This window comes from Alligator mississippiensis, chromosome 7, assembly GCF_030867095.1.
Source record: "Alligator mississippiensis isolate rAllMis1 chromosome 7, rAllMis1, whole genome shotgun sequence".
Taxonomy (NCBI): Eukaryota; Metazoa; Chordata; order Crocodylia; family Alligatoridae; genus Alligator; species Alligator mississippiensis.
The window spans coordinates 10,166,719-10,194,643 of NC_081830.1; the positions used below are offsets into that span (position 1 = coordinate 10,166,719).

Sequence of the window (27,925 nt, forward strand, 5' to 3'; positions counted from 1 at the left end):
CACAGGAGGAAAGGGATCTGGGGTCATCTCAGGGCAGAGGGATCATCTGAGGTATCAATGCTGTGTGAACAAGGATCAGCAGCATGCCAGAAGGGCTGCTTGAGGGGGGATCCCAGATCCACTGCTTTCCCCAGATCCCTGTAGGATCAGCTGGATTGCAGCAGGGCAGGGATTCAGGGGCAAGACGCTGAGATCAGGAAGCCCTGGGCATCTCCTGACCTTAGCCAGCCCACCCCTGCTGCTGTCCTGATCCACACCCTCTCCCTCATGTCTGTTGTGACCTCAGGGGACAAGTCCAAATTGCTCACATGCTGATGACAGCAAGGCCAGGGCATTGTGGGCACTGGAGTGGGCTGCAGGAGCATGGGCCAAGGCCACAGGTCGGAACGGCTAGAGCCCAGCCATGAGGCAGCAGGGCATGGTGGGGTGGATAAGATCTAGCATGTGTGATCTGCCTGGTCAATGGATCTTCAGGCTGCAGCCAGCTCTTTGGTGCCAATGATCTCCGCATGCCCGGCCCCACCACTAAGGGCCCTGTCACTTCTGTCACATCCCTTTGCCTGCACACAGTGAGTTCCCATCCCTCTCAGGAGCCCCATCACTGCCAGTTCTCTCCCAGCGTTTCTACTCTGTACCTGCCCAGGCTTGACGGGTGTCTCCTGGAAGTGCCTTATGCAACACAATTAGCACATTTCCAGCACTCATTATCTCCTTCTCACCCTGGGGTGGTGGGGGCTGGGGGTGTCTAGTGGCAGGATCCCTGTCTATGTCTGAACTTGAGGCTCAAGGAATACACCTGGCTAGGGGAATTTCAAGCAGAGGGGATGGGTGAGCCACTGTCGGACTCCTCCCAGCAGCCTGGGTCCAGCTAGACGCTCCCCACCCCCAGCCCGCAGGGTCTCCAGATTGGGGCTATTTGATGGTACCTTCACACTCAGGACCAAAGCGGGTCACATGCCTGTGGTTGGCATCAGAGGCTGTGTCCTCTCACCAGCCACAGAGGGGGATAGACGCCCACCAGGGAATCTACTCTGGGGAAGAAGCTGGGGTGCCTGTCACATAGGGAATGTCTCTTCAAGAAGGGGGCTGTGGGGGTTAGCCAGGCTCAGACAGTCCTATCCACCCCCGGCACAGGTGAGGGCTGTGGGTGCAAAGTATTCTGGGACGGCACTGCCACACTGCGAGTGTGTAACCTCAGCCAGTTTGCAAGGGGCCAGGACCAGGGATGTTTCCGCATTTGTCAGGTCCTGATCCCAAGTGATTTAGGCACTCAGCAAACTGCACCTTGCCCATCTTTTGCCCCCACTCCAAACTCTTTTTTCTTCCCCCAAATCCCTTTCCAAGCCATAACTTTCACGTAACTCGAATGACGTGTGCACCATTGTGAAAGGACCAAATTCCCCTCCCCCCCCAACCACTCTCCAGGCTATAAATAACACCTCAAGGCTCCAGAATGATCAGTCAGATCTTCCGGCAGCTGCTCCCAGAAACCTCCCAGAAGCAGGTAACATCCTTTCTCTGTGCCTCTCAGGCTGGGACCTTTGGGGCAGTGGGTTGGGATTGCAATGATTCCCCTCTCGGAGGCTTGGCTGACTGGAGAAATACCAGCTTCCTTTCTCTGCACCCAGGCAGAATTATTAGAGCTACAAAGGCAGCCAAGGGTGGCAGTAGCAGCTTTGCTCAGCAGAGGAGAAATTATCAGGAAGCGAGGCAGACTGGCAGCTCTGGCTGAGGTCCATCTACTCCCTTGGATGTTAGGAACTGGCTGGTGGGGACCATAGAGAAAGGAGTATGGTTTTTTAGACGCAAAGGAGAATGGGCATGGCTGAGAGAGGCAACGGTGGGTGGGAGAGATCAACCCAATGGAGAGCCATCAGCCATCCCCCAGAGAGCACGATAGGTATCCTGAGTTTCTGTGGAGCCCATACCAGTGCTGGGCGGTCCCAGGAGGTCCCAGGGTCTACCACAGACTCACACATCCTTATGGACTTATGGCCAGCCTGGTATCCATCCATCCTGTCACACTGGGCTCTGTCATTGATACGGGCACTCAAGGAATGTAGGCAGACCCAAAGCTTTCCATTGTGGAGCATCAGGCAACCTCTGCAAACCCAGGGTCTGCCTCAAGCTCAGATGAGGATCTATCTCCCAATTCCCAAGCTCCTGAACCAAGGGCGCATCTCATTAGAGGAGCCAGGGAAGGAACCCTGGATGTTGATGAAGAGATGCAGCTGGACCTCGATGCCATGGTGGGAATGGTATTTGTAGCAGGCAACGTGGAGGGCCGGCAGAGAGCACTCCAGATCTGCAACCCTGGTTTATTTCCTCTTTCAGAAGCAGCAATGGCCACAGTGCCTGATCTCTACGCAGAGTTGGAGAGGTAACCACAGCTTCTTGCTCCCTTCCAGAACCAGAAAGGGGGGCGGGGGGGGTAAACAGATTACAGGGGTCATGGGTGCCAGCATTGGGAACAGCTGTAGGCAGACAGGAAGCCTCAGATCCCTAAGAGATAAGACATGAAGGAACAGCAGCTCTGCCTGTACCAGGCAGGCTTTGGTGATCTACCCAAGATCCCAGAGAAGACAGTGTGAAGTGAGGGGGGAGGAATGCCAAAAAAAAAAGGCAGTGTGTTAACCCAAATTGGACCCATGTGATTGTGGTGTGGGTGCCAGACACCCCACCCAGCTGTGAGTCACAGCCCCCTGCCCCCATGCCTCAGTTTCCCTAATATGGGCAGTATTGTGATCCAGCCAGACTGTGCCCCTCCTGGATGAGCCCAAGGCTGGAAAACTCCAGGCAAGGCTTGCAATGGCTCCCCAGCTACCTGGCAAAGGAAGACAGAGGTTATCATATCTTCTTGCATACAACACAGCACAGAATATAAGACACTTTGTTCTTGAAAAGCAGAATGAAGGGGAAAAGCTCTTTCCGTGTAATAATTAACTATATAGCAACCTGGCCTCCCTGCTGTCCTGAACCTGGTGGGTGGCATGCACTTCATGCCAGAAACTGCTTTTACCATATTTGTCACATATAACATGCACTGAAATTTCCAGACATTGGTTTTGGGGGGACAAAAAGTGAGTGCTGTATGCCAGGAAATATGGTATATCAGTTATTGGTTTCCATTAGCAGCTTGTATTTAATAGGACATTAAAAGGGATGGAAACTACTCAGATCAGCTCTTCCTAGAACTTGCACAACAAAAATGGGAAAAACCAGGTGGGTCTAAGATGCCTGTTGTTTTCCCTGAATTATTTTGGTCTCCATCCATAGCTATGGAGGAGAAGGGACTGGTTAGGATGGTCTTGCCCAATCCAAGCCATTCTCCCGAGGGGTAAGGGTAAGGTTCAACCAATAGGGAGCAAAGTGGGGCTGGAAGGGCAGGAATGGTAAAAGACAAGATGATTTCTGCCCCAGAAGCTGGGATGCCTTCAGTCTGGGGGCCAGGGCATCCGCATAGGGCACATATGTGACAGGAGACCCTCACACATGTATCTTATGTTGCATCAACCAGAACCTAGGCTTGAAGGACTCTCTTTATATCATTGCCCAGTGCCCCTCAGCCCCACAATCAGGCACTGATTCTGCTTTTTTTGTTTTCTTTCCATAGCTACAGTTACAAGACTGACTACCCCTGGGAAACAGAGGTAATACATCCTGCTTGCTTTTGTGCCAATTGTCTTTGGCCCTGACTTCCCAAAGGCTCATGCCAATTACTGTGCTGAATAATCCCCGCACCCTTATATACCCCACCAGACCCAGCCATCTGGGGTCACGCAGAATTAGGAAGGATGAATTGGGGATGAATTTGGTGGAGTCTTGCTTCTACTGAGTTCCCTGAAGGCAGCAGAAAGCAAGAAAATCCCTGTCTCTTGCTCCAAGCAAGCCCCATGCCCCAGAAGCCCTGTCTCTCTGCCCCATCCTGGCCTCACCTGCCCAGCTTCCTGCCTCAAACAGCTTTTCTAACTGTCTGCAGGTGCTTTTATTCCAGTATAATCAAGCCAGAAATGAGCCTAAGCCAGGTCTGAGGCTCAGGCTGTGTGAGGACCAGATGAAGTTGAACATCACTGAGGCATAGAGAACAGCACAGAGAGGTCTCATGCTGCTTCCTAGCTATTAATGCCCTCTGCTTTGCCACTCCACAGGGTCTCTTCTACAACCTCGATCCTCTTCTCAGCCTCAAGAGAGGCCCCAAATGCAAGTGCGAGGTCCCAGAAGAGTGTGAGGAAAAGAAAAGTACAAACAGCGAGCTGCTGACCGTTTTCAACAACTGGGTTGAAGGTACGAACCCTCAATATCTTCTTTTCTAGAGGCAGGTGGCTTGAAATCTGAGCATGCCTAGACCTTGGGGAATCTCACTCTTTGCATCATTAGGGGCATGTTGCCTGGGGCAGATCTGGGAGGGCAATGGTATAGTTACACCCCACTTTGATTAGGCCTATGTGCAATTCTGGGCTCCACAGTTTAAAAAAGACATGGAGAAGTTAGAGAGGGTCCCGAGGCAGCAACAAAGATGATCAAGGGTTGGAAGGCAAGTCATATGAGAGGCTGAAAGAGCTAGCCATGTTCAGCTTGCGGAAGAGGCACTTAAGAGAGAACATAATAGCAGTCTTCAAATACTTGAAGGGCTGTTGTAAAGAGGGAAAGCACTTTTTCTCTCTTGTGCTACAGAGAGGAGGACATGGAGCAATGGCCTGAAGTTGCAGCAAAGCAAGTTTAGGTTGGATCTCAGGAAACACTTCTTCCCTGGTAGAGCAGGGTGGGTGTGGAGTAGACATCCTGGGGAGTTGTGGACTCACCATCACTGGAGGTGTTCAAGGAGAGGTTGGATGGGCACTGGGATGATCCAGGTTTAGCTATGCCTGTGTTCTATTAACTATGGGGATTTTTCAGGCTTTTGGCTTTGCTGGTTGACCCCTTCCCTCCTTTCTACTACACTTCAGGGTTTTTTAAGCCTTGCTCAAGGTGCATTGAGTGTTGGCTGCAGCCCAGACTAGGAATAGTGGCTGGGCTATGCCAGTGTTCCTGCTGAGACCAAACCCAGAGGTTCCTGGCTAAAGGGTCTTGCCTCTCTGCTCAGGCTCAGGCTCAGACTGATGCTTCATTTGGGATCAAGAAGGAATTTTACCCCATGGTCAGATTGGTACAGACTGGAGAGGTTTGCCTTTCTCTGAAGCAGAGGCATGACCTCTACCTAGGATCTCTTGAGCATCTATTAAAAACCTTTTATAGAAGCAGGACATTGGCAGCTGTGGCTCCCCTGCTTTCCTGTGGTAGGGTCAGATTTTAGGTGTGTGCTGTGTCAAGGCTGACGGCAGTCTTATGTAGCGTTTAGATGATGGATGTATCTGGGATGGTTTGGACGCAGCTGATCCTGTCTCAGGCAGGGGGCTTGACTAGATGACCTCTGGGGTTTCCTCCCAGCCCCACTTCTCTATGACTCTATGATCTGGGGGGGATCCAGTTCTCTCCAGATCCATGCTCTGCTCCATGTCTGATGAACCTTCCATGTCCTGTGCTTACAGATGCTGTCTCCTTCACCAACTCCGCCATCACTTTCAGAGGTCCTTCAACCTACAGATACGCCTACACAAAGCAGCTCACCATCAGGGATGTAGATCACAAGGGTTTCACCTTGCAAAACATTCAGGGCCAGGCCCAGCTGATGGCTTCGCACCTTCAAGGCCCCAATACCAGCCAAGAAGGTAACGGAACAAGATCTGAGCCAACCATGAACAAGCCAGGCTTGCTCTTCTCCAAAGCCAGCCAGGAAAAGGCAACGATGCCTCCTTCCCTTGCAATCCCATTGTCTGGGGGGATATGTGATGTACCTCCAGCCCACCAAATGTGTGGGAGGCAATATGATGTCATAGGGTGGAATTTCTTGGGCTGTTTCAAGAAAGTCTGCCTTGCTTAATGCACTGATGCCAGATTCCCTCTGCTTTTCTCTTCCCAGAGAAATTAAACCTGGATTACTACTTCTCCACGCAGGGCTCCTCCAATAGGCCTGTGGCCATACGTCTCACGAGCAAGAATCTCTGTCTGTGCTGTCCTGATGGCAGCCCTAAGCTGCAGCTGGAGGTAAGATCACCCACTCGGGGCCCCTGGCTGCCCACTCCCACCTGTGGCTATCCTGCCAATAGACTGTGAGACTCAGCCACCCAGATCAGGGATCCCTTTGGTTTTAGCTGCTGTCATAATTCCCTTCCTTGAAGATCTCACAGCTCCTATGCATAAAGTGCGGGTCAGCCACACATAGTGGCTAGTCCTGGGTTATGCATGGGCTCAAGCCGGGGGCTTTCAAGCGCCAGCTCTTTGCTGGGTCTGTTAGAACAGAGTGATCAAGCCCTAAAATGCTTCTGCTTCTGGGAATTCCTGGGTGTCTGCCATTGACTGAGACCAGTGTGATGTATATGCAGTGCCACCAATGGCATAAGAGTCACTGTGATGTCATAAGGTAGGGTTTCTCCTCCCTATTCAGGGCAAGTGAGGTCACAATGATCAGAGTGACATCTGCTTTGCTTCAAAGGCGACCGTGCCGCAGAACCTCAGTGTTACTTACATGATCCTGACAATGGGCTCAGAGGCTTAACTCTCTGCCCACATATTCTGGGGAGAATCCCATTCAAGTTATATTATGTATCCGCAGGGCTTACAGATCAAGGGAAGGGATTCTCCCCATCTACTCAGCCTCACATAGCTTCAGCTGTCGGCCCTGCACTTCAAGAAGGACGTATGTAGATTGCAAAGAGGCCAGCACAGGGAAACAAAAAGGAACAGGAGCCTGAGTGATGAGGACAGGCTAGAAGAGCCAGGGTGATTGAATCTGGAGAAGAGAAGCCTGAGTGGGGATTAGATGCCAACCTGAAAGGCGATGATAGAGAGGATGTAGATGGGCTTTTCTTCATGGACACAGGGGACAGGGCTAGGAGCAAACAGCCTCAAGCTGCAGCAGAGGAAACTGAGGCTGGAAGTGAAGTAGAACTTCCTAGAAGGGGGATCCAGCATTGAACAGGCTGCCCAGAGAAGGAGTCTCCATCTTGGGAAGTTTCTGAGGGCAGCTTGGACAGACACTCAGCGGGGGCGGTTTACTCAGGGCTGATCCTGCCTTGGAACTAGACTAGAAGTTACCACCTGAGGTCCCTTCTAGCCCAACCTTCCCATGATCTGATGCTCATCCCCTTTCCAACAGCATCTCACTGGCTTCTGCTTTCCCCCAGGAGGTGTCAGGGCCCATGCAGGAAATCAAAACTGAGTCTCAGAAGCGATTCTTGTTCTTCAAGACTGATGCCGGCAACACGTTCAGTTTCGAGCTGGCTGCTCACCCCGGCTGGTTCATCTCCACCTCCAAGACTGAAGGACAGCCCGTTACATCAGTCAATCAAACTGGACAGGTGGCCATCACCAATTTCTTCACATATGACAGCTAATCTCCAATCATTTGTGGCTGATTCAAGCTAGTATGTACCATGTACAGACTCACACGATTCCAACGCGTCCATGTCATACATGCGGCTTTGGAATGACCCCATTGTAATTCTCTATGAACTTTGTTGTGCTATTTATTTTGTATTTATATTGTGGTAACTTGCTTATGATCAGGGTGCCTCTGGGGGCTTTTATTCTACCTGGAAAAGGACAAGAGAAGTTTCCAAAGCAAGTTCCTCTGAACTAAACCTGTGTGTTGGGATATTAGCAGTCAGGGAACATTCCCAAGAGCAGCTACATACAGCAGAGAAGACACAGATGTCCTCTCTACCAAACTCAGGCCCCTCCAAATCTGCCCTCACAGGAAGCAAGATCCAGACTGCCACCCCTCTGCCATGGTGCGAGGGAGTTGGATACATCTCGGGAATACCAATGTCGGTATTCCTGTCTATGGCTCTGAGAGAAGGAGCTCTTGGCCAGTGAAGTAAGGAGCAGGGAAACTGAGTCATACCTTGTGATCATTGATCTCCCCCAGGGTCACCTGATTAGCTTAGATCAGGGATGGGCAATTATTTTCGGCAAGCCATTGAGGGCCGCATGACAGGCAGCCCAAGGCAGATTAAAATTAATTTTCTAAGCTTTTTAGGGGCTCCACAGGCCGGATAGAATAGCCTGGTGGGCCGCATCCAGCCCCTGGGCCGCACTTTGCCCACCCCCGGCTTCGATTCTGATGACTGACCTACGCCTTTCACTCCCCTTGCAACCGTCCCTCGCCATCTGCCTTCTCCTGCATGCAAATGGCTGTGATTCAGGCGGACCTGCTTCTGGGATCAGACTAAGAGGAACATAGTGACACCCTCAGCACAGCAAAAAGGGGGGGCAAGTGTCCAGAACTCCCCAACAGTCTCTTGAGAGCACCCATAAACTAAAAACAAGAACTTTGGTCACTGACCCCAGGTGTGATTCTCAAATGCTTTACAGGCATCGTGTGAGGTCAGGTCTCTAATCCAGTCCAAATCGACATGATTTTCCCCCCTCCAAAATCAGTTTGTTTTTTTTTAAATTAAACTCAGATCCATCAAAAAGTCTCCCGGCTCTTAAAATTCCAGTTGAAACAAGGTTTTTCAGAGGCAGGCACTGAAGAAATAAGCCGTCCTGCTGGATCCTGCAAATGTCAATGCATTTTGTGTCCAAAATGTGGAGAACTTGAGGATAAACTTGACTCCAAAACTGATAGGTGACTAGAATGAAACTAACTATTATAAGAGCAACTCCATTTAATATATATATATATTTATGCTGACCTGTTTAATACATATTTATATAATATCTATCTAACGAAGAATTATTTATATGAGGCTGATCTATTTCAGACACATTTACATAACAATGTGATGAAGACTTTTTTTGTATGATGTTGATCTAAATAAAGGTGCAGTTGGTTGAATAAATGTGCAATTTGTTGGGATAAGGATTTGGGGATCGCAACAGAAACCCATGAGCATGGGTAGGACATCTGTTTCATTAGCACAGTAGTTCTTGGACTTCAATCTGGGAAGCAGGAGGGAAAAATATTTATGAAAAATATTTGCAAAAGCTTTTCTTTCTCTTCTCCCAGAGCCCTTGGTTCATTTGGAAACCACACCCCAGAGTTTAAGCAGCAGGGTTGAATATTTTGGGGGTGTCAGAACAACATATTTGGTTTGATTTTAGGCAAAACACCTTCCAATTTCTCTTCCCATTTTGCCAAGAAAAAGAACAAGAGGAAGCTGGGCATGGGCCAATCTAGGATCTAGGGTACAGATGACACAGGGCATCATCACTTATAACATGAAACCTCTTGTTCTCCAGGTAAAAAAGAAACCAGAAGCTTTCCTGCTATGCTAGAGGGCCTGGCGCTATGTTATTCCATTTAAGAGCAAAGCAGGCACCGACATAACGGCCAGCCAGTGTGCTAATTTGCTAGCTCATCTCTTAAGTTTAAAAGAAGCAAACAAACTGGGCAAAAAAGCCCAAAAAACAGGCTGAATAGTCCTATGTCATGTCATGAGTCCTGAAGTGAAATGTCTGTCTCTTCTTTTGGATTTGTAAAATCAACTGCAGTCTTCTCGAGCATCTAGACCATGCCTCCAATGCTTCACTGCCTGGGTATAAAGGCTTTTATAGTGAAGTGTATAAAAACCCAGCTGGATTTGGGGCTGGACGCCTCTGTGCTCCTTGCTCCACCTATTTCACAGATGTGGCAAACTGAGGTCCAGGGGGACGGCTCGCCTCTGTGTCTGTCACATGCAAGGTGGGTCCCGAGTGCTGGCCTGCAAGACTGCATGTGGGGGGAGGTGCCCATGGGCAGGAACAGGGGCTTGGGCATATAAACAGGAGAGCACATGCAAGTGGGGGTGAACACAGGCACATGCACACGTGTGGACCTGCATCTGGGTGTAAACACAGGTGTACACGCCTGTCCATACAAGTGGGTGCGCCCATGGGCATGTACATACACGCAAGTGTAACCACAGGGGTGCACACGTATGTACAGAAATTCACGTGTGAAAATGGATGTATGCACACAAATATGCATGCATGTGGGTGTAACCATAGGGATGACACATGCTCAGGGTGTGAATTGGGATGTGTACACATACATGTGCGTGCATAGTATGGGTGTGAACACGGGCGCACACGTATGTACAGGCAGAGCGGCCGCGAGCACACGCAGTGCCAGGCCAGTGCAGCTGCATTCACTACCCGCTAATTACCCCAATAACCCCGCTAATTGCACTCCGCAGCCTTTCCGGGACCAGGGCGTTGCCAGGACGCCCCCCGCATCTGGCCCCGCCCACAACCCGCTCTAGCCAATCACCGCGCGCACCGCGTGGGGGGGGGCCGACATGGGATGCCCCGCCCCGCGCGCCGGGGCGCCCTCGCTCATTGGCCGGTTTGAAGGAAGCGGTGGCCAATAGACGTGCGGGGCGGTTGGCGCAGCAGCGCTACGTCTCCGGCCGGAGAGAGGCGAGGGATGGAGGCGCAGGGTGAGTGCGGACCGGGAGCGCTGCAGCGGGCGAGCGGGCGGGGGCCTGGCGGCGAAGTGTTGGGGTCCGGGAGCTGGGCCCGTGACGGGGGCGGGGTCTGGGTGGAATGTTGAGATCTGGGGGCGGGGCCTGAGCAGTGGAATGCAGGGGGCGGGGCCGGTGTTGAGGGGCGGGGCTTCGGTGGAACGTTGGGGGGTGGGGCCTGAGCGGTGGAATGTCGAGGGGCGGGGGGCGCACACGTGCGTGCACTCAGTGGGTGTGAGCAGGGTTGTGCGCTTGCACGCGGGCGTGCACAGGGAGCTGGCTCCGCTCCAGCTCCCAGGCCCCTGGGAGACCAGCCATGGCGGCAGAGCTGTGCGGCCGTGCGCCCTCTGCTCGGCGCAGCCCTGAGGTGCGAGGCCTTCAGTGTCCAACCAAGCAGCCTGGGCGCAGTGGATCTCGGCCCCTGCTTCAAGCCCCCCGCTCCGTCAGCTGCACGGGGAGTGGGCTGCGGGGGCCCTGCGAGGGTTTTGGAGCGGGTGCATCCCATGGCTGGAAATGCACAGAGATCTCCTTGATCTCTGCGTGGGAGGGGGAAAGATCATTTCCACCCTAGGTTGGATTGCTTGTGCCTGTCTTCTAGCTGTCTGGAGGCTGTTTTTAGGGGACTTCCAGGTCTCAGACTTCTTGATGAGCAGATGCCACCTAGAGGACACATGAGTAGGGACGGCCAAGTAGAAGAAGCCTTCCAGATAGCCCCACTGGCCCAAAGGCGAAGGTCTCCGTAGGCTGGTAGCTTCTGTAGCCATCTGGCTAGAGAATCCCTTCCAATCCTGTCCAAGGTCTTGGAAGCCAGATTTGGCAGCAGCTCACCAAAAGGTGTCTCGGCCTGAAACACTCCCTCTGTTGCTGCCTGGAGAAAGCATTGGGTCCTGTCCACCTTACCTGTAGCTCTCTGAGGGAGGTGTTTGAAGGGCTGGGTGCTGGGAAAGGAGCAGTTGTTCATTGACAGAGTATCAGCAGCCAGGGATAGAAAAAAAATCTATTTAATATACCCTGTAGCAGCCAGCCCACTCCTAGTTTCACCCTAACCAGGACTGAGCCTCTGAGACTCCAGTTACCTTTTCATTTTTGTTGGCTCCTCTGCTTTATACCTTACAAGTCATCTTGTATCCTGTTGTCTTGAGTGATGTTATAGCCGTAACGATCCAGACCTTATGGGAGAAGCAAGGATTTTGTAGAGCAATCTCTTATGCAGTTGGGATAAAGTCAGACGCAGCTTCCAAACAACATCTTGCATTCAAGAGCTTGTGTAAATTTATCCCGATGACTTTGTCCAATAAAAGACATCACCCTAAGATAGTCTCGCCTCTTGTAGTCTTACCGTCCAAGGTAAATGTGAGAGCACAAATTAATTTGTGGGAGGCAGCATCATTTTACCAGCAGCGTCTTCGGTAGAGATGGGAGACCTCTTTGTCCCCAAATCAGCTGCTCTCATTTGTACAAGGGTATTGCCAAGGGCTGTGGGTCTTCAGGCTGCATGTGCTGCATTTCACTATGATCTTTTTGCAGAAGAGCGGCAGAGAAAGCTCCAGGAATACTTAGCTGCCAAAGGAAAGCTGAAATGTCCCTGTGCCAAGTGAGTCTGAATCTTGCGTCAGCTTCCGAATTCTTGGCATTGCTGCTTTCTCTGTGCTGGATTCAAGTGAGGCATGCTGATGTGAAGGCCAGCCAAAGGCAGGAGAGGCGTAATCCACTCTCTTCTCAGGGCAAAATGTGGACTGGGGTTTGGTGGGTTGCACATAACGTCATGCAGACGGGCAAATGTATGGAGCTGCTGTATCTGGAAAGACTCTGGTCCCCCGATCCGCCCAGGCTGGACCCCACAGGACTATAAGTGGCTGTGAGCAGGAACAGAACCCTTTGGGGGTCCCAATGAATCCAGCCCTCTTCTCTGGACAGGACCAGCTCTGTCTGAAGCCACCCAGAGCAGGGTCTATCTCAGCTTCTCTTAAAACAACACGAATAAAGGTGACCCACATGAACAGGGTTGTAGTGCCATTGCCAAGCCAAGAGAGACTAAACAAGGCCAAGGGGGTAGATAGAGCAAATAGGATAATCTTATTCACCAGGTCCCAGGAGTTAACCACCAACTGCATTAAAAAAACAAAACAAAAAAAACCCTTCCTCTCCTTGCTTTTGAACCCAATAATGCAGTATTTCCTGTTGAGATCCCTTTGGGGAGGGAAGGGTTGTTAGTGCCAGAGGGAGGTTATAGTCAGGATGGCCCAGAAATGAGACAAGGCTTCCTTAGGGTGACCTCTTTTATTGGCCTGACTGTGTAGCTGGGTACAGGTATGGGGAGGCCTGAGAGAGAGGATGTTTTGCCTTGGAAAGCCCCTGACTTTATCTCAACACCATACATTTCCATTTGTCTTCCACAGGCCCTATTTAAAAGATTCAGGCAGCCAGCGGATTCTCCAGGAACCCCCACTTTGGAAACCGGGAGCAGTAAGTGGGGAAAGAGCTTTCTCTCTATTTTGCAGGAAACTCCCAGGAAAACGAACTCTTGCTTCATGGGTTTACACCAGCCCTTTGCTGTGTTTGGCTGTGATAAGCTGGGAAGGCCCAGCTCTGTGGCTCTAGGGGCTGGGAGGGTGGAGCAGGTATGAAAACTGCTGACTCAGCTTGACGGGCACTGCTGAGTCAGCAAAGGGGCCAGAAAGTTCACAACCCATCCCAATGCCTTGGCCAACCATCCTCAGGCACAAACACTGGAGAAGACTAGCTATGGGAAGATACAGCGTCCCCATACAGCATCCCCAATAGCCAACTCTCCTGGAGGGGTTGGATCATGCCTTTAGCCAAGCAACAGCACTGTCATCACCAGACCCTAAGTCAGCACTGCCTATTCAAGGCAAAGCGCATGGGGCAGACTGATTTGCTGCACCTGGGAGCAGACTCCTGCTGGCTGAAGGGGCAGGGGAAAGTGGGAGGGGGAAATGGCAGTGAAGGGACTGAACCAGCACTTGCAAAGGAAGAGAAAGGTGGGCAGCACTGAGTGGGAGAGGAGAGGAGAGGGCCAACCTTATGAGGGGTGTGGTGTTGTGGAGCCTGTTACTCCAAAATCCTGGATCAACTGGGAGAGAGAATGCTGGAGAGACTGGATTTTCCACTTCACTCGCATTTGATCAGCAGACACAGGGTAGACTGAATTTTAAATCGCTGGTCAGGAAGCCTTGATTTAATAATTGTTTCCTACAAAAGCGTATTCTTGTTGTTTGATATCCTATATTCATTTAACTTCTTGAAACCTTGCCCTTTTTTAAAGAGAGGTAAGGGCTTGACTCCCTACACAAACTTGCAGAAAGACAATAGGGCTGATGAGTGAGTAATCAGGTTTGTTATCTCGCATCTCCATATCCTGCTGTTAACAAAGATGTTATCTCTGGAGACAAATCCACAGTCTGAGAACTGAAACTAAGCATCACAGAGATGCTTAATGGGGTCTTCTAGCACTGAGTCCCACTGGGTTGAGTGGTTTTCTTTAATCTTTACTAATCTGTAGAAAAGCCTCTGGGGAACCCCATAAGATTGGGCCCCTAGTATAGTCCATGGCCTGTTGTGACCCATTTATAAAACTTTTCTAAAAAGGTTACATGAATATATTGTCTCAAATAGGGATTATAACTTCTAATTATATACTATTCCATGATGCTATTTTTGAGCTTTAACATATCTTAAATTAAAACTATCTTTATATAGGTTTGTTGTTTTTTTTTTTTAAAGCATCTTCACAACAAAATTAAAAAAATATGATTTAAATTTAAAAATCTTTTTTTTTTTTTTTTTTTTTTTTATCCACCCTGACCAGACATCATGCACACTTAGACTGAGAAATGCCCTAGTTACCTTGCAAGGCAATCTTGTTCCCTTCTGTTGATCAGACACACAACTGGGACTTTGTGTCCAGTACTCCAATGACCCTTTGTTCCCAAATTTTATGCCTTTTGTGACTTGCACGTTGGTTATTTAGGACATGGTCCAGTGGCTTGAAGTTGCAGCAAAGGGACTTGAAGTTGCATCTCAGGAAAAACTTCTTCCCTGGTAAAGCTTGGAGGCAGTGGAATAGACACCCAGGGGAGTTGTTGACTCCATCACTGGAGGAGTTCAAGGAGAGGTTGGATAGGCACTGGGCAGGCATGATCTAGGCATAGTAATACCTGTGCTCAGCTATGGGGATTTCCTAGGCTTCTGAGCTGTGCTGGTTGCCCCCTCTCCCCTGCTTTCTGCTACACATGCCAGGGGGGGTTTAAGCCTCCCTCAGAGGCACTGGGTGTTGGCTGAAGCCCAGGCTAGGAATGGTGACTGGGCTGTACCAATGCTTCTGCTGGGACCAAAGCCAGTCTTGGGTAGAAGGTCTTACCCCTCTGCTCAGGCTCAGAGCAATGCTGCATTTGGAGTCAGAAAGAAACTCCACCCCCCCCAAAAAAAAGATGGGTGTGGGTGGGGTAGAGGGGATTGCCTTCCTCTGTAGTGGGGGCACAGCCTCTTCTTGGGATTTCTTGATTGTATATTAATAAACCTTTACAGCAGCAAGACATTAGCTGCTGTGGTCCCCCTGTTTTCCCTGTGGCAGCGTTGGAATGATGTCTGGTGTTGTGTCAGGGTTGACAGTGGTTTTATGAAGAGTTGAGATGGTGGATTTGTATGGGATGGTTTGGACAGGGCTGATCGCAGGCAGGGGGTTGGACTAAATGTGACCTCTGGAGGTCCCTGCCAGCCCCCCTTTTTTCTATGATTCTGTCTCCCAATACAAGAACGAGGGGTCATGACATGAAGCGAGCAGGCCATCAGTTTAAAGTGAACACAAGACAGTTCTTTTTCACCTGGCAGGTCAATAAAGTGTGGAACTCATTGCCACCAGATGTGGCAGAAGCTGAAAGTTCAGCCAGATTCACCAAGGGATGGGACGTATTCTCAGAGGAAAGGGGCATCAATAGATATTGGAGTGAGGGGCATGGCTTCTGAATCGAAACATCCTAGACCTTAAATGCTGAAGGCTGCAAGTAAGAGAGGAGCAATGGAAAAACCCAGCTCACTTTCTCTTCCAGCATCCACTCCCTGCCATTGTGTGAGGCAGGAGACTGTGCAATATGGACCTCTGGTGGCAGCTCTTATGTTCTTGTGCTTTCTTATTTAATTCCTCTCTAAGAGGCACAGACACTATACCCTGCTTTCTCTACATAGCAGCCAAAATGCAAGGGAGATGCAGCTGGAGTCTCATGATTGCTAGTGAAATCCAAATTCACCTGTCTATTCCAAGAGCCTTGTGGTCTCTGGTAGGAGCCCTGTGTTTCCCTAGGTTTCCCGTGCTTTATGCAGGTGCTGTAGTGCGAATTTGCTTTTATGCGATAACGAATTTTTGGTATAAAAAGGGTTGTATGCGAAGTAAATTCACTCTTATGTGGTCAGTGTGGTGGAAGCCCACAGTCAGCTGCTTTGTGCGGTGCACTGTGGGAGTGACGCGCACCAAAATAGTCTCCTGTGTGGATCTGTGCTTCTTGCTCGTTGTCTGTGACGTGCATTTCTGTAGTTGCCATCCCCATGACGGTAACATTCACCACCACCCTGTGCTTGTGTGTACTGTCTGCTGTGGGCGAGTACCAACATTGTCTTGTAAAAGTGGTAGAAATAGGTCTGGGGGTCAGTACAACTGAGGTCTTGGAATGTATCCCTATTTGTTACATTGTAAAGTGTGCGAATTCCCCTTTATGCAAATTTGAGTTATGTGCCATTTTCCAGGAATATATGCACAGCATAAAGCGAGGGAAACCTGTATATCCTAGACCTCTCCCCGTGGCAGAAAAGGCAATACAAAAGCTTGCTTTTGTGTTAGGAGGGAAAGATGAACCCGTGAATGGCTCTTATGTCCTTCAGAAGTGATGTCTGCCTGGTTGAAACCCTTTTTCATGTATATAAAGAGTAGACTAGAAATGCGTTTGGGTGGTTTGTTCTTTCATCAGTCTGATCTCTCTCACCAGGTCACTGGACCCCGGGTTGTCCCCCCGAAATGGCCCATCCGTGTCCAGAGAGAGACTGGGCCCCCTTCCAGAGCTGCAAAGCCAGCAGGTCGTGCTCTTCAACACAGTTCTGTGGGCATCCCTGTCTCCCAGGGCCCGAAATCCAGGCTCATGAAATGCCTGGGAAAGGATCAGGGCCCCCTCGCAAAGCCACCCAACCCAGACCACTGCAATCCGTCCACGAGGACGATGGCATTTTCCACCCGTCGCCCCTTGTATCCAACGCAGGAGACTGCCAAGGCTGTGAAGCTACATCAGAGGGCTGGAGAGTCAGATGGAGGCAGGGGCCATCCCTCCACTCAGATGGGTAAAGAAAACCTCAACCTCCCTGCTTCAGAGTTTGGCAACAGGGGGGCGTCTGGTCTGGAGAGCAGAACTCGGGCAAGGACCGGATGTAAAGACATAGTTCCCACCATCACAAGGGGTCGTGGGAGGCTGAAAGCCAGTGGGAACAGCCGGCCCACTGGACAGGCATGTGATGAAGCTGGCAAACCGGCTTGACTGTGGTGCAGCATCAGATCTCAACTGCTCCTAGGACTCAGCTGTTCAAGGGACCAAGGATATTAAAAGGGGGGCATGATCCCAGCCTCTCAAAGCCCCAGCCAATGGCAGGGAGACCACTGGAGAGGCAACATGCAGAGCCCTTGAGAGCCTTGGGGAAACTCAGGCCTCTGGCTACAGCTGGGAAGGATCTGAAGCTGACAAGGTCTCCCAGAAAGCCCCAAGCCTTGGAGAAGCTCCCCTTGACACAACCCAAAGCAGCTTCTCAAGTGGGGAGGCCTCGTGGCCCCATCACCTGCCCCACAGTAATGGGGAGAGGGAAGCAGAATGGTTTGGATGCCAAGCGAGTTCCTCAGCCCGGACCTGGTGCCCCAAGGAACTGTACTACACCCCACACCTCCGGGGCTCAAATCAGGGCCAGCCTGCCTAAGAGGAGGAGTAGCATTGGTAGGAGTCAAGCCCGCCGGGTTCCCAAGGCCCCCACCCCGGCCATTCGCAAGTAAGTACCATACTTCCCACATGTCCAATACGCCCCGCCCCCCCCCCCCCCCCCCCCCCCCGAGATCTTTCCTGATTGTAACTAAGCAGCTGCAGCCTCCTTGTTGCTTGGCTCCCTGTGTGCAGAGAGCTGCTTTTGCCCAACAGAAGCATCAGCAGTGGAAACTGCCATTACCATATTTTGTCATTTATAATGCACCCGCCCCAATTTCCAGCAACTGTTTTTTTTTATGGAGGGGCAGGGATGGTGAGGGGGTGCATTGTACACTATTAAAATACAGCTAGTGGCTGTAGAATATTGGCTATGACCTTCTCCAAGCAGCTCACAGAGCCACTAGCAGGGACAGCCACCCCTTCCCTGAGCTCAGCAGCTCATGGAGACGCCCCTGGGGCTGCTTCTCTAGGGCTGCATTTCACCTGCCACCACCTTCCCACAAGGGAGTTTTGCCTCCAGGAACCTAAGGGATTAATAGGTCCCATATCACTGGGGCAGAAAGAGGATCTAGTCCAGTGTCTAAAGCCAGCTTAGTCTTTGCTAAGCCAGTTATATACCTCCTTGGGCAAGTCTGGTGTTGTACGCCTCCCCCACCACCACTTCCTTCCAGCACAGAGAAAAGGTACTTCGCACTGGATTTGGGGCCAAACCCCCTCAGGTCCAGCTAGCCAGGGCCATCAGATTTTCTTCAAGACAGGCAGGCAATGGTGGCAGTTACCATATTTCCACATGTACCACATAGCCAATGTTGTGGATAAGAGTGAAAGGTGGAGCTCTCCGCAAGCTAGCTTAAGGCACTGGGATGATATGATGGAAGGGAGGCAGACAGGGGAGCTATGGTTGTCCTGGTTAGGGGGGCTCTGAGGGGCATAGGGTCCTGGCTAGAGGGTCTTGCCCCTCCACTCAGGATCAGCCTGATGCTGCATTGGGGATTGGGAAAGGAGTTTTCCCCCCCCCCGCTCAAATAGGCATGGACTTGGGGGGGGGGGGGGGAAGGGGGGGGTTGCATTCCTCTGCAGTAGGGGCATGGCCTTGCCTGGGATATCCCAGGGGCATTTAAGCCCCCTGGCAGCAGCAGGGCATAGCCAGCCAGCATCCCCCAGGGCAAGGGCAGGGGCTCTGGGGGCATCTGGGCCTTGTGGGACTGCCACAGGGTGTTAGGAACAGCTCAGATATAACTTGGGGGGGGGGGGGGGGGAAGAGGGAGGGAGTTTGGACAGAGGTTGGACTCTATATGACCCCCTGGGGGCCTTGCCAGCCTGGATTTTCTGAGTCTCCTTTGTAACAAGCAGTTGCTAGATAGGCACATCCAGCCACCTGTGGCTTGGTGCCTTTCTGCAACCCGCTCTGGGTGAAACTGCCAAGGGATATGATATATTAGACAAAGCTTCTGTGGCTAGCGGTGTCCTCCATGGATCAGAGCCATTGGGGTGTCCTGGCTGGAATTAATGAGACAATACATGGGAGAGAAAGCAACAAGATGGCTGAGTTTTTCCCTAATCACAGAAGACCAAGCTCTAATCTCTTCCTTGACTTGCTTCAATCTGCCTACTGCAGTGATCTAATGCCAGAACAACCCTGTCCTCTGATGTGAGCCACATCTGATGTACCTGAGAGCAGCTGATGCCATGTTGGGTGGAGCAGGCACTCCAGAGGGCAGGGCTGGGATCCACAAAGACCTGGATCCACTGGAAGAAATAACCAATGAACTGAAATTCAGCAAGGACAAGTGCAAAGCCCTGCCCTTGGGATGGAATTATTGCATGCATCAATTCAGACTGGGGCATGGTGGCTGGGCTGCAGAGAGAGATGAGGTTACATGGACCGTAAGCAGAATATGAGGCAGTTGTGTTGCATCCTGAGCTGTACTGGCAGCAGTCACTTGCAAATCCAGGGCAGTGATTCTCCACTTCTATTCAGCCCTGGTGATTGTGTTCAATTCTGGGCCCCATGCTTCAAAGAAGGACATGGGCAGATTGGAAAGAATCCAGCACAGGGCAGCACAAATGATCAGGACCCTGGGAGAAAAGACTGATGAGAACAGGCTGGAAGAATGGGGTGATTGAGTCTGGAGAAGGGAAGACAGGTGGGATTTGATCCCAGCCTTCAAATACCAAGAGATTGATAATAGAGAGAATGGAGACAGGCTTTTCTCTGTGCCTGTCAGGAACAAGACTTCTACTGCAGTCCCCGAGGTCTAAGCAACAGCCTCAAGCTGCAGCAAGGGAAACTGAGGCTGGAGATGAGGTAGAACTTCCTATGAGGGGGCCGAGCACTGGAACAGGCACCTGGAGCAGTTATGGAGTCTCTGTTCCTGGGAATGTTTGAGAGCAGGTTGGATGAACACAGTGGGGCTAGTTTTGTCAGGGCTGAGCCTGCCTTGGGAGCTGGGTTAGATGCGATCTCCTGAGGTCCCTTCCAGTCCAACTCCGGTGAACCATAGATCCAAGGATCTCTTTGGTCTCTGTTATCTTCCAGGCAAACTCTGAGTGTGAGGAACAGGCTCAGAGGCACAGCTTTACGAGCACTCGTGGTGCTCCGGCGAGGTGCTGAAAAACCGGAAAAGGGCCAATTTGGTCCTCATTTTCAAAAAGGGGAGGAAGGAGGACCCAGGAAACTACAGGCCTGTTAGTCTTACCTCAGTCCTGGGGAAGCTCTTTGAGAAAATTATCCAGGAGCACATCTGCTAGGGACCAGCAGGGGAGATCATGCTTAGGGGCAACCAACACAGGTCCATTTGAGGCAGGTCCTGTCGGACCAACTTGATGGCCCTCTACGATCAGGTCACAAAATCATTGGACGCAGGTGTCGCGGTGGACCTAGTCTTTCTGCACTTTAGGAAGGCCTTTGCATGGTCTCTCACCCCATTCTTATTACAAAATTAGGCGACTGTGGCGTCAATGCCTACACAGTCAGATGGGTCACAGATTGGCTGTAGGGCCGCACCCAGAGAGTGGTGGTGGATGGGTCATTTTCGACCTGGAGGGATGTGGGCAGTGGGGTCCCCCAGGGCTCGGTCCTCGGGCCTGCACTGTTCAACATCTTCATCAGCGACTTGGACGAGCAGGTGAAAAGCACCCTGTTCAAATTCGCAGACGACACTAAGATGTGGGGAGAAGTGGGCACGCTAGAAGGGAGGGACAGGCTGCAACTAGATCTAGACAGGTACCAGCAGCATACCTAGAGACTGGGGAACTCCCTTCTCAGCACAGTGGCAGAAAAGGATCTTGGTGTCATTATCGATTCCAAAATGAACATGGGCCACCAATATGGGGATGCAGTCAGAAAGGCAAACTGCACCTTGTCATGCGTCCACAGATGCATCACAAGCAGGTCCAAGGGGATGATCCTCCCCCTCTATGTGGCACTGGTCAGGTCGCAGTTGGAATACTGCATCCAGTTCTGGGTGCTGCACTTCAGGAGGGATGTGGACAGCGTCGAGAGAGTCCAGAGGAGGGCCACTTACATAATTGGGGGGGCAGCAAGACAGGCCCTAAGAGCAGAGGCTACGGGACCTAAACCTGTTCAGTCTCCACAAGAGAAGGCTAAGAGGGAATCTGGTAGCCATCTACAAACTGGCCAAGGGGGTCCAGCAGGCAATGGGAGAGTCCCTGTTCCCCCGAGCACTACCGGGAGTAACGAGGAATAATGGCCATAAATTGACGGAGAGTAGATTCAGATTAGACATCAGGAGGCACTACTTCACAGTCAGGGCAGCTAGGATCTGGAACCAACTTTCAAGGGAAGTGGAGCTCACTCCTACCTTGGTCTTCAAAAGGAGGCTAGATAGTCACCAAGCTGGGGTAATTTGATCCCAGCATTCATTCCTGCCCATGGCAGGAGTTCGGACTTGATGATCTGCTGAGCTCCCAACTATGAAACTGGATTTGCATGCCTGGAAATTGCCCTCATGAGCACAGCTGCTCAAGCTCCCTTTGTTGTTGGGCCGAGTCGCACACAGTTGTACTCAGCAGGTTACAGACAGATTGAGCTTTGCAGCTGGGACCAGAGTGGAAGAACTCAGAGCTACTCCCATCACAGAGATGCTGCTGGATCAGGATTTTTTTCCCAGCTTCTCTGGGGGCTGGAGACAGGCTTGGAAGACACAAGTGACGGGACTAGGGGCATCAGCCATGGAGGTTGGAGAATCATAGAGCAGCTGAGCTGGAAGGGGCCTCCAGAGGTCATTGAGTCCAGCACCCTAGACAGAACTTTCTGCCTCTGAGGATGTCTTGGTGTCAGGGTGGGTTGGGGGATGAGTGGATCTCCATCCTTGGAAGCTTTTATAGGCAGATGGGTTGGACACAAGGATGGAATGGTTTAGACAGGGTTGGCCACATCCCACCAGCTTCAGGGCCCCAATCCTGACAGCTCTTGGAGCTGTGGCGATAGGGTCCAATGTCCTGTTGTCATCCCTCCCCCCCCAGGAAACAGCTGGAGGAGTGGCTGGCATCCAAAGGCCGAGCATATAAGCGGCCACCCATGACGTTGTCCACAAAGAAGCTGGCAAAGAAGCTCCACCAGTCCTTCTGGGATGGCATCAAGGAGGAAGAGGAGACCCAGGAGCAGATGGACTTTGCGGGCAAGATCCACAGCGCCGTTAGCCAGTGCCTGAAACATGTTGAGGAGGTAGGTAGAGGCTGCAAGGGTCCAGCTGGCCAGTGCCACAGGAGTCTGTGAGGCAGGCAGGCAGCTGTAGTGGTTACGGTATTTCCACACGTTCCAAGCATGCCCTGAACAAATCACTCGCCTTGTATTGGGGGAAGGTGGGGCAAAGAAGCAAAGACTTATCCAGCCACCTCCTGCCCCAATCCCAGCATGGGAATTGGTTGGAACCAGGTACCTCTCCCTCCAGTCCTCTGTCTCACCTCCACCTCTCTGCCTCCCAGGGTCTCCCAGCCAGCAAATTCTTCACCCAGCTAGCCCAGGTTCCAGAAGCAGAGAGGTCAGCCAGGTTCTGGATCTGTAAAGCCAAGATGCTAGCCCGGGAAGGCAGCTTCGATGTGACGGAGTTGTACGAGGCGGCTGTGCGGGCCGGGGCTGAGGTGAGTCTTGGTGGAGCTCCTTGTGTATGCTGGGAAAGCCAATTACCTCCTGGCTTTGGGATTGGGGGAACCCAGAGCCTCAGCTTGCCCAGGGCTGTGCAACTAGCTGTAACTTCAGGAGCACTGCTTTTCTATAGATCCAAGGGCCGCGTTATAGCTCAGAAAGGACTGGAAAAGCTAGAGCTACACTCCACCATGGAGGCCCCATCACTGGGACCCCCCAGGCTCTCTGGCTGTTCCCCCACTGGCAACTCAGCATTTGGGGTCTGGCCCCCTGCATTTCCTTCCATCGAGCCTGCTCTGACCATCCATTTCTCAACTCCTTCCCTCACAGCCCATCCAGGAGCTGCGGGAGGTGGTTGTCGATCTCCTGAAGCAGAGGGACAAGAAATCTCAAGGTGAGGCTGGTGGGAGCACTGTAGCACACTGGCTGAAATGGGATGAAAACACCCCATAGATTCATAGATTTTAGGGTCGGAAGGGACCTCAATAGATCATTGAGTCCAACCCCCTGCATAAGCAGGAAAGAGTGCTGGGTCTAGATGACCCCAGCTAGATACTCATCTAACCTCCTCTTGAAGACCCCCAGGGTAGGGGAGAGCACCACCTCCCTTGGGAGCCTGTTCCAGACCTTGGCCACTTGAACTGTGAAGAAGTTCTTCCTAATGTCCAATCTAAATCTGCTCTCTGCTAGCTTGTGGCCATTATTTCTTGTAACCCCCAGGGGCGCCTTGGTGAATAAATCCTCACCAATTCCCTTCTGTGCCCCCATGATGAACTTATAGGCAGCCACAAGGTCGCCTCTCAACCTTCTCTTGCGGAGGCTGAAAAGATCCAGTTTCTCTAGTCTCTCCTCGTAGGGCTTGGTCTGCAGGCCCTTGACCATACGAGTTGCCCTTCTCTGGACCCTCTCCAGGTTATCCGCATCCTTCTTGAAGTGTGGCTCCCAGAATTGCACGCAGTACTCCAACTGCGGTCTGACCAGCGCCCGATAGAGGGGAAGTATCACCTCCTTGGACCTATTTGTCATGCATCTGCTGATGCACGATAAAGTGCCATTGGCTTTTCTGATGGCTTCGTCACACTGCCGGCTCATGTTCATCTTGGAGTCCACTAGGACTCCAAGATCCCTTTCCACCTCTGTGCCACCCAGCAGGTCATTCCCTAGGCTGTAGGTGTGCTAGACATTTTTCCTCCCTAGGTGCAGCACTTTGCATTTCTCCTTGTTGAACTGCATCCTGTTGTTTTCTGCCCACTTGTCCAACCTATCCAGGTCTGCCTGCAGCTGTTCCCTGCCCTCCGGCGTGTCCACTTCTCCCCATAGCTTTGTGTCATCTGCAGACTTGGACAGAGTACATTTGACTCCCTCATCCAAGTCGCTGATGAAGACATTAAAGAGTATCGGTCCAAGGACCGAGCCCTGTGGGACCCCACTGCCCACACCCTTCCAGGTCAAGACCAACCCATCCACCACGACTCTTTGGGTGCGACGCTCTAGCCAATTCGCCACCCACCGGACTGTGTAGTCATCCACATCACAGCCTCTTAGCTTGTTCACCAGTATGGGGTGGGATACCGTATCGAAGGCCTTCCTGAAGTCTAAGTATACGACATCCATCCCTCTTCCTGTATCCAGGCGTTTCGTAACCTGGTCATAGAACCCAGTGAGAGCGGGTACCATATTTTCCCCACATGCCAGCCCCCTCCAGATTAGATGCACTTTGTTTTATTGGAAGGCAGGAAGGGTTTGTTTTTTCAGGCTCCTGCTGAACTCTGGCATAGAGTAAGTCCTCCTGGGAAGGTAGACTGTCCAGAAAGTGTGGCATCCCATGTTGCTATTCCATAAGCTTTAACCAGGTATTACGGACTGCTAGCGGCAGCTTGCTCACCCTCAGTCCCGTCAACCAACAGCTGTGAAAGGACTAAACAGGGGCAAAGTGGCAGCCGTGAGAGCACAGCATCTCCCTGCTTCTATTCCAGGGGCAAAAAATCAGGTCCCTGGCTTAAGGTGCAGCCCAGTTTTGGAGGGCTGCTTTTTTGGTGGGAGGAAGGGGGGCAGTGTGGGGTGGGAAGAAGCCTGTGTGGGGAGGTACAGTATTTCCCAAGGCCTAGGCAGAGGCAAGGAGCCACAGGGACCCAAGGTGGCTGTCTCAAGCTATCCATCAGCCTGGGTTTAAAATACGTTGGTTTGGTGCCATCTTGTGGCCGCAGCATGGAAGGCATGGGGAGCCAGAAGGCAGTGGCCGCAACCACAGAGATCCTGGCTTCCTCTCATCTCCATGCCCAGTGGGGCCTGTGGCTGCTCCTCCCTTGCCAGTTGCCCCTGACTTAACCAGGGATCCTGGTTCTCATTTAAAATCCCAAATTTTCAGATAAAGTAACCCAGAATCCAAATTTTTCCACGATTTAAAATGAAAACATTTCATTTTAAACCATGGAAAAATGTTGATTTTGGGTTCCTTTTTTTAATTAAAAAATTAGGTTTTTTGTTGTTTTTGCTTTTGTTGTTGTTGTTGTTTTTTTTTAAATCGGAGAGAACCAGGATCTGGGCTTATAACACACTCCTTTAGGGTCACCTCAGCCAGGCCAGGCTGGCAGAGTCTTCTCGGGAGGGCACAGGGAATCCAGCCCCCTGTTCAAGGCAGAATCAAGACTCTCTGAAGCATCCCCAGATCTGTCTCAGCCACCCTTAAAACCACACGGATGGATGCCACAAGCCCCCTTGGCTGGTCAGACCAGGCTGGGAGCACTGCCAGTGTCCCATTTCCCGTGTCCAGAGAGGGATCCGGTTCCTCCCTGATTCCCCAGCAGTTGGGGACCACTGATGCTCTCTCTTCTTCCTTCCAGGGATCCCTGCAACCCCTGGCCCTGAGGTTCAGGTGCCCACAACCCCTTGCCCTGGCCAGAGCCAGCCAGCGGTGGCTACCCCCTGTGTCACTTCGAGACACTTGCCCGTCTCTACCATCAAGCTGAAGGTCATGCCAACACCCAGGTAAGGCCCTATCTTATCCCCTACTCACCATAATCAGATCCCACCCATTACCACTAGTTACACAGGACAATAGCCAGGAGCACCTACCATAATCTCTCACCTACAACCACCCACTGAGTGGCAACTGCCAGGGAGCCCAGCTAACTTGACTTTCTGGTCCTTGCCTCTGCAGATTTTGGCCCATAATGGGATGGAGCCTGCTCTTACCATACTTAAGATGTACAATGCACACTGTAGATTACAACAGCTGGATTTGGTACCCTTTTTTTTTTTTTTTTTAGTGGAAGTTTGTGTTGTACGTGAGAAGATATGGTATCTGCTGCCCTGTCTTTGCCCATCTCCCCCTGGAATGTGTATGCCCCTTGATGGTAAACTGGGGCCCCATCCAAATCAGTAAAGCTGGTGGGGTGGGGTGACAGCACCAAAGCAATGAGCCAATCAGAGATTGGGGGACCCTGATGGATCTGGAGGGATCATTGCCATCAGGGATCTGTGGTTGGGGGAATATCAGAGATCCATGGACAAGGAAACATCAGGGATCTGTGGGTTGGAGAACCTCAGAGATCCATAGCTGGGGAAATCTCAGAGATCCATGGTCTCTCCTGCACAGAGCCTCAGCACCCAATGTACAGCTCCTGACACCAGTGCGGCGGTCCCTACGTATCGAGCACACCATGGCCAGCTACCCCAACATGCTCCGGGACCATGACCTCGTGGTCTCCTCCCTGGCTGAGATTGCAGGGGGCCATATTGTCATCTGCAAGAACGAGGCCCTGCCCGAGGATGTGGAACTGGAGATCCTGGGCCTGGGACAATGAAGGCTTCCTCCCCCAGAGCACATGGCCACTGCTTGCCTCACAGCCCCTGACGGGTAGATGCCAATCAACATGCAATTAACCTATGAGAACTTGGCACACAGGGAGCAGTTTTGCCTGGCAGGCAGAACTTGGGACCCTTGAGTCCTGTCCTTGGTCCTGCATACAAAGCCCCTGGCCTGGGCCTCAGTCTTCCCATCTGTGAAATGAGTGCAAGGAGGCATGTTTTTGCAACTTGCAGACAGGAAAAGCATCTTGTTTCCTCTGAAAGGCAGGCACATCTTTCACTGGATGCTTTCCCCACCCCAGTGCTCCTTGAAAAGGGGCTTCTGCAGGGTGGAGGGGGAAGATGTCTACTGTCATCCTATGCTGGGTTGAAGGATCCTGCAGCCCTGGCCACTGGTATCTCCCCTCCCTGGTGATGGCACTGACCAGGTGTAACCCAAGAATTGCAAGGTGCCAGCCCTGCACCCTCATAAGAAGGTCACCCCACCTCCATGAAGGTGCATGTGCATGCATACACTCCAAGGGCAGATCCAGCCTAGGGAGGTGGGGGAGATCAAGCATTAACTCCTTCACTACCAGCAGCTCTAGCTCAGACCTATGCAAAGCTTCTTCTCTTATTAAACCAACCTGATCCACAGCTGGTAGCTTCTGGAATTTACAGTGAGGAGCTGAAAAGCCCCAGGGTGGGATGGGATGGATCCAAGGTGGAGGCAAAGCCAGGGGTAGGGGATGGAGATCAAGCAGGCCTGAGGTAACTAGGGGAGGGGCTGTCTGAGAAGAGCCTGAGGGAGTTGTAGGGAGGGAGGGGAGACTCCATGCTGGGAGGGTTTGGACAGGGCCATGGGGCCCTAAGACCCTGCTCTGCCTGTCACTGAGGGCCCTTTAAATCACTGCCCTCCATGCTGGATCCAGCACAATGCATGGCTGATTTGTGCATCTGGGTCCCAATCCTGGCTTTGATCTGTGCTGGAGGGGCTGCATCTCCCTGTCTCTTCTGCCACTCTATTCACCAGCACCATAAACTAGGCACCTGTCTCCTCCACAAAGCTCTGAAGGCATCTATGTGCCTCCCATCCTGGCATTCAGATCACCCAGAGTTGATGTCTGTCCACCCAGGCTAGATCCTGTGGGACTGGTAGCAGCTGTGGGCAGGAAGCAGAGCCCAGCATGGGCTCCCAAGGAGTCCAGCTGCTTTCCCTGGAGGGGATTAGACCTGTCTGAAGACACCCAGAGAAGGGTCTGGCTCACCCACAACAGGGCAACACAAAGGATCCAGGGCCTGGAGCTCCAGCCAAGCCAAGAGAGACTTAAGGCCAGGACATGTGGGGTAGAATGGAGAAGGCTGAGGAATGAGAGGATGGAGGTCTCTAGCATCACGCAGGCTGTGGACTAAGTGACCAGGGAGCCACTGTTCAAGTCCTAGGATGCTGGAAATGGGCTGAAATGGGCAGGAGCTGGGGTTCAAACCAGCCAGAGAAAGGCCTTTATAAGCAACACATCATTCATGGGTGGAATTCATTGCTGCCAGAGACAGGGCAGAGAGTGCACCAG

General features: G+C 51.8%; 3 protein-coding genes across 3 annotated transcripts; all 3 read left to right on the top strand.

Moving 5' to 3' along the window:
- Window positions 1–1,466: 1,466 nt before the first annotated feature.
- LOC102575353 (interleukin-1 beta) lies at window positions 1,467–8,855 on the top strand. Its single transcript, XM_019498947.2, has 7 exons — window positions 1,467–1,504; window positions 2,335–2,380; window positions 3,614–3,650; window positions 4,149–4,284; window positions 5,529–5,708; window positions 5,960–6,084; window positions 7,224–8,855. Exons 2-7 carry the CDS (start codon window positions 2,343–2,345, stop codon window positions 7,431–7,433), a joined length of 726 nt encoding a protein of 241 aa, XP_019354492.2. The 5' UTR covers window positions 1,467–1,504; window positions 2,335–2,342; the 3' UTR covers window positions 7,434–8,855.
- Window positions 8,856–10,367: 1,512 nt separating this feature from the next.
- LOC132251754 (cytoskeleton-associated protein 2-like) lies at window positions 10,368–17,023 on the top strand. The gene is made up of 4 exons (XM_059731682.1): window positions 10,368–10,460; window positions 12,012–12,078; window positions 12,884–12,950; window positions 16,484–17,023. The coding sequence occupies exons 1-4, from the start codon at window positions 10,448–10,450 to the stop codon at window positions 17,021–17,023; spliced, it is 687 nt and encodes a 228-aa protein (XP_059587665.1). The 5' UTR covers window positions 10,368–10,447.
- LOC102575120 (cytoskeleton-associated protein 2-like) lies at window positions 17,021–27,011 on the top strand. Its single transcript, XM_006258562.4, has 6 exons — window positions 17,021–17,522; window positions 21,944–22,145; window positions 22,406–22,561; window positions 22,896–22,959; window positions 25,409–25,553; window positions 26,164–27,011. The coding sequence occupies exons 1-6, from the start codon at window positions 17,128–17,130 to the stop codon at window positions 26,369–26,371; spliced, it is 1,170 nt and encodes a 389-aa protein (XP_006258624.2). The 5' UTR covers window positions 17,021–17,127; the 3' UTR covers window positions 26,372–27,011.
- Window positions 27,012–27,925: the final 914 nt, after the last annotated feature.

Bases quoted from the DNA above. Each gene is read 5' to 3' on its own strand.
- LOC132251754 (XM_059731682.1), top strand. The intron at 12,079-12,883 runs GTGAGTCTGAAT...TGTCTTCCACAG, and splicing joins CTGAAATGTCCCTGTGCCAA to GCCCTATTTAAAAGATTCAG. The intron at 12,951-16,483 runs GTAAGTGGGGAA...CTCTCTCACCAG, and splicing joins CACTTTGGAAACCGGGAGCA to GTCACTGGACCCCGGGTTGT.
- LOC102575353 (XM_019498947.2), top strand. From the start codon at position 2,343: ATGGCCACAGTGCCTGATCTCTACGCAGAGTTGGAGAG. The intron at 2,381-3,613 runs GTAACCACAGCT...TTCTTTCCATAG, and splicing joins CTCTACGCAGAGTTGGAGAG to CTACAGTTACAAGACTGACT. The intron at 3,651-4,148 runs GTAATACATCCT...GCCACTCCACAG, and splicing joins ACTACCCCTGGGAAACAGAG to GGTCTCTTCTACAACCTCGA.
- LOC102575120 (XM_006258562.4), top strand. From the start codon at position 17,128: ATGGCAGGGAGACCACTGGAGAGGCAACATGCAGAGCCCTTGAGAGCC. The intron at 17,523-21,943 runs GTAAGTACCATA...CTCCCCCCCCAG, and splicing joins CCCACCCCGGCCATTCGCAA to GAAACAGCTGGAGGAGTGGC. The intron at 22,960-25,408 runs GTGAGGCTGGTG...TCTTCCTTCCAG, and splicing joins GAGGGACAAGAAATCTCAAG to GGATCCCTGCAACCCCTGGC.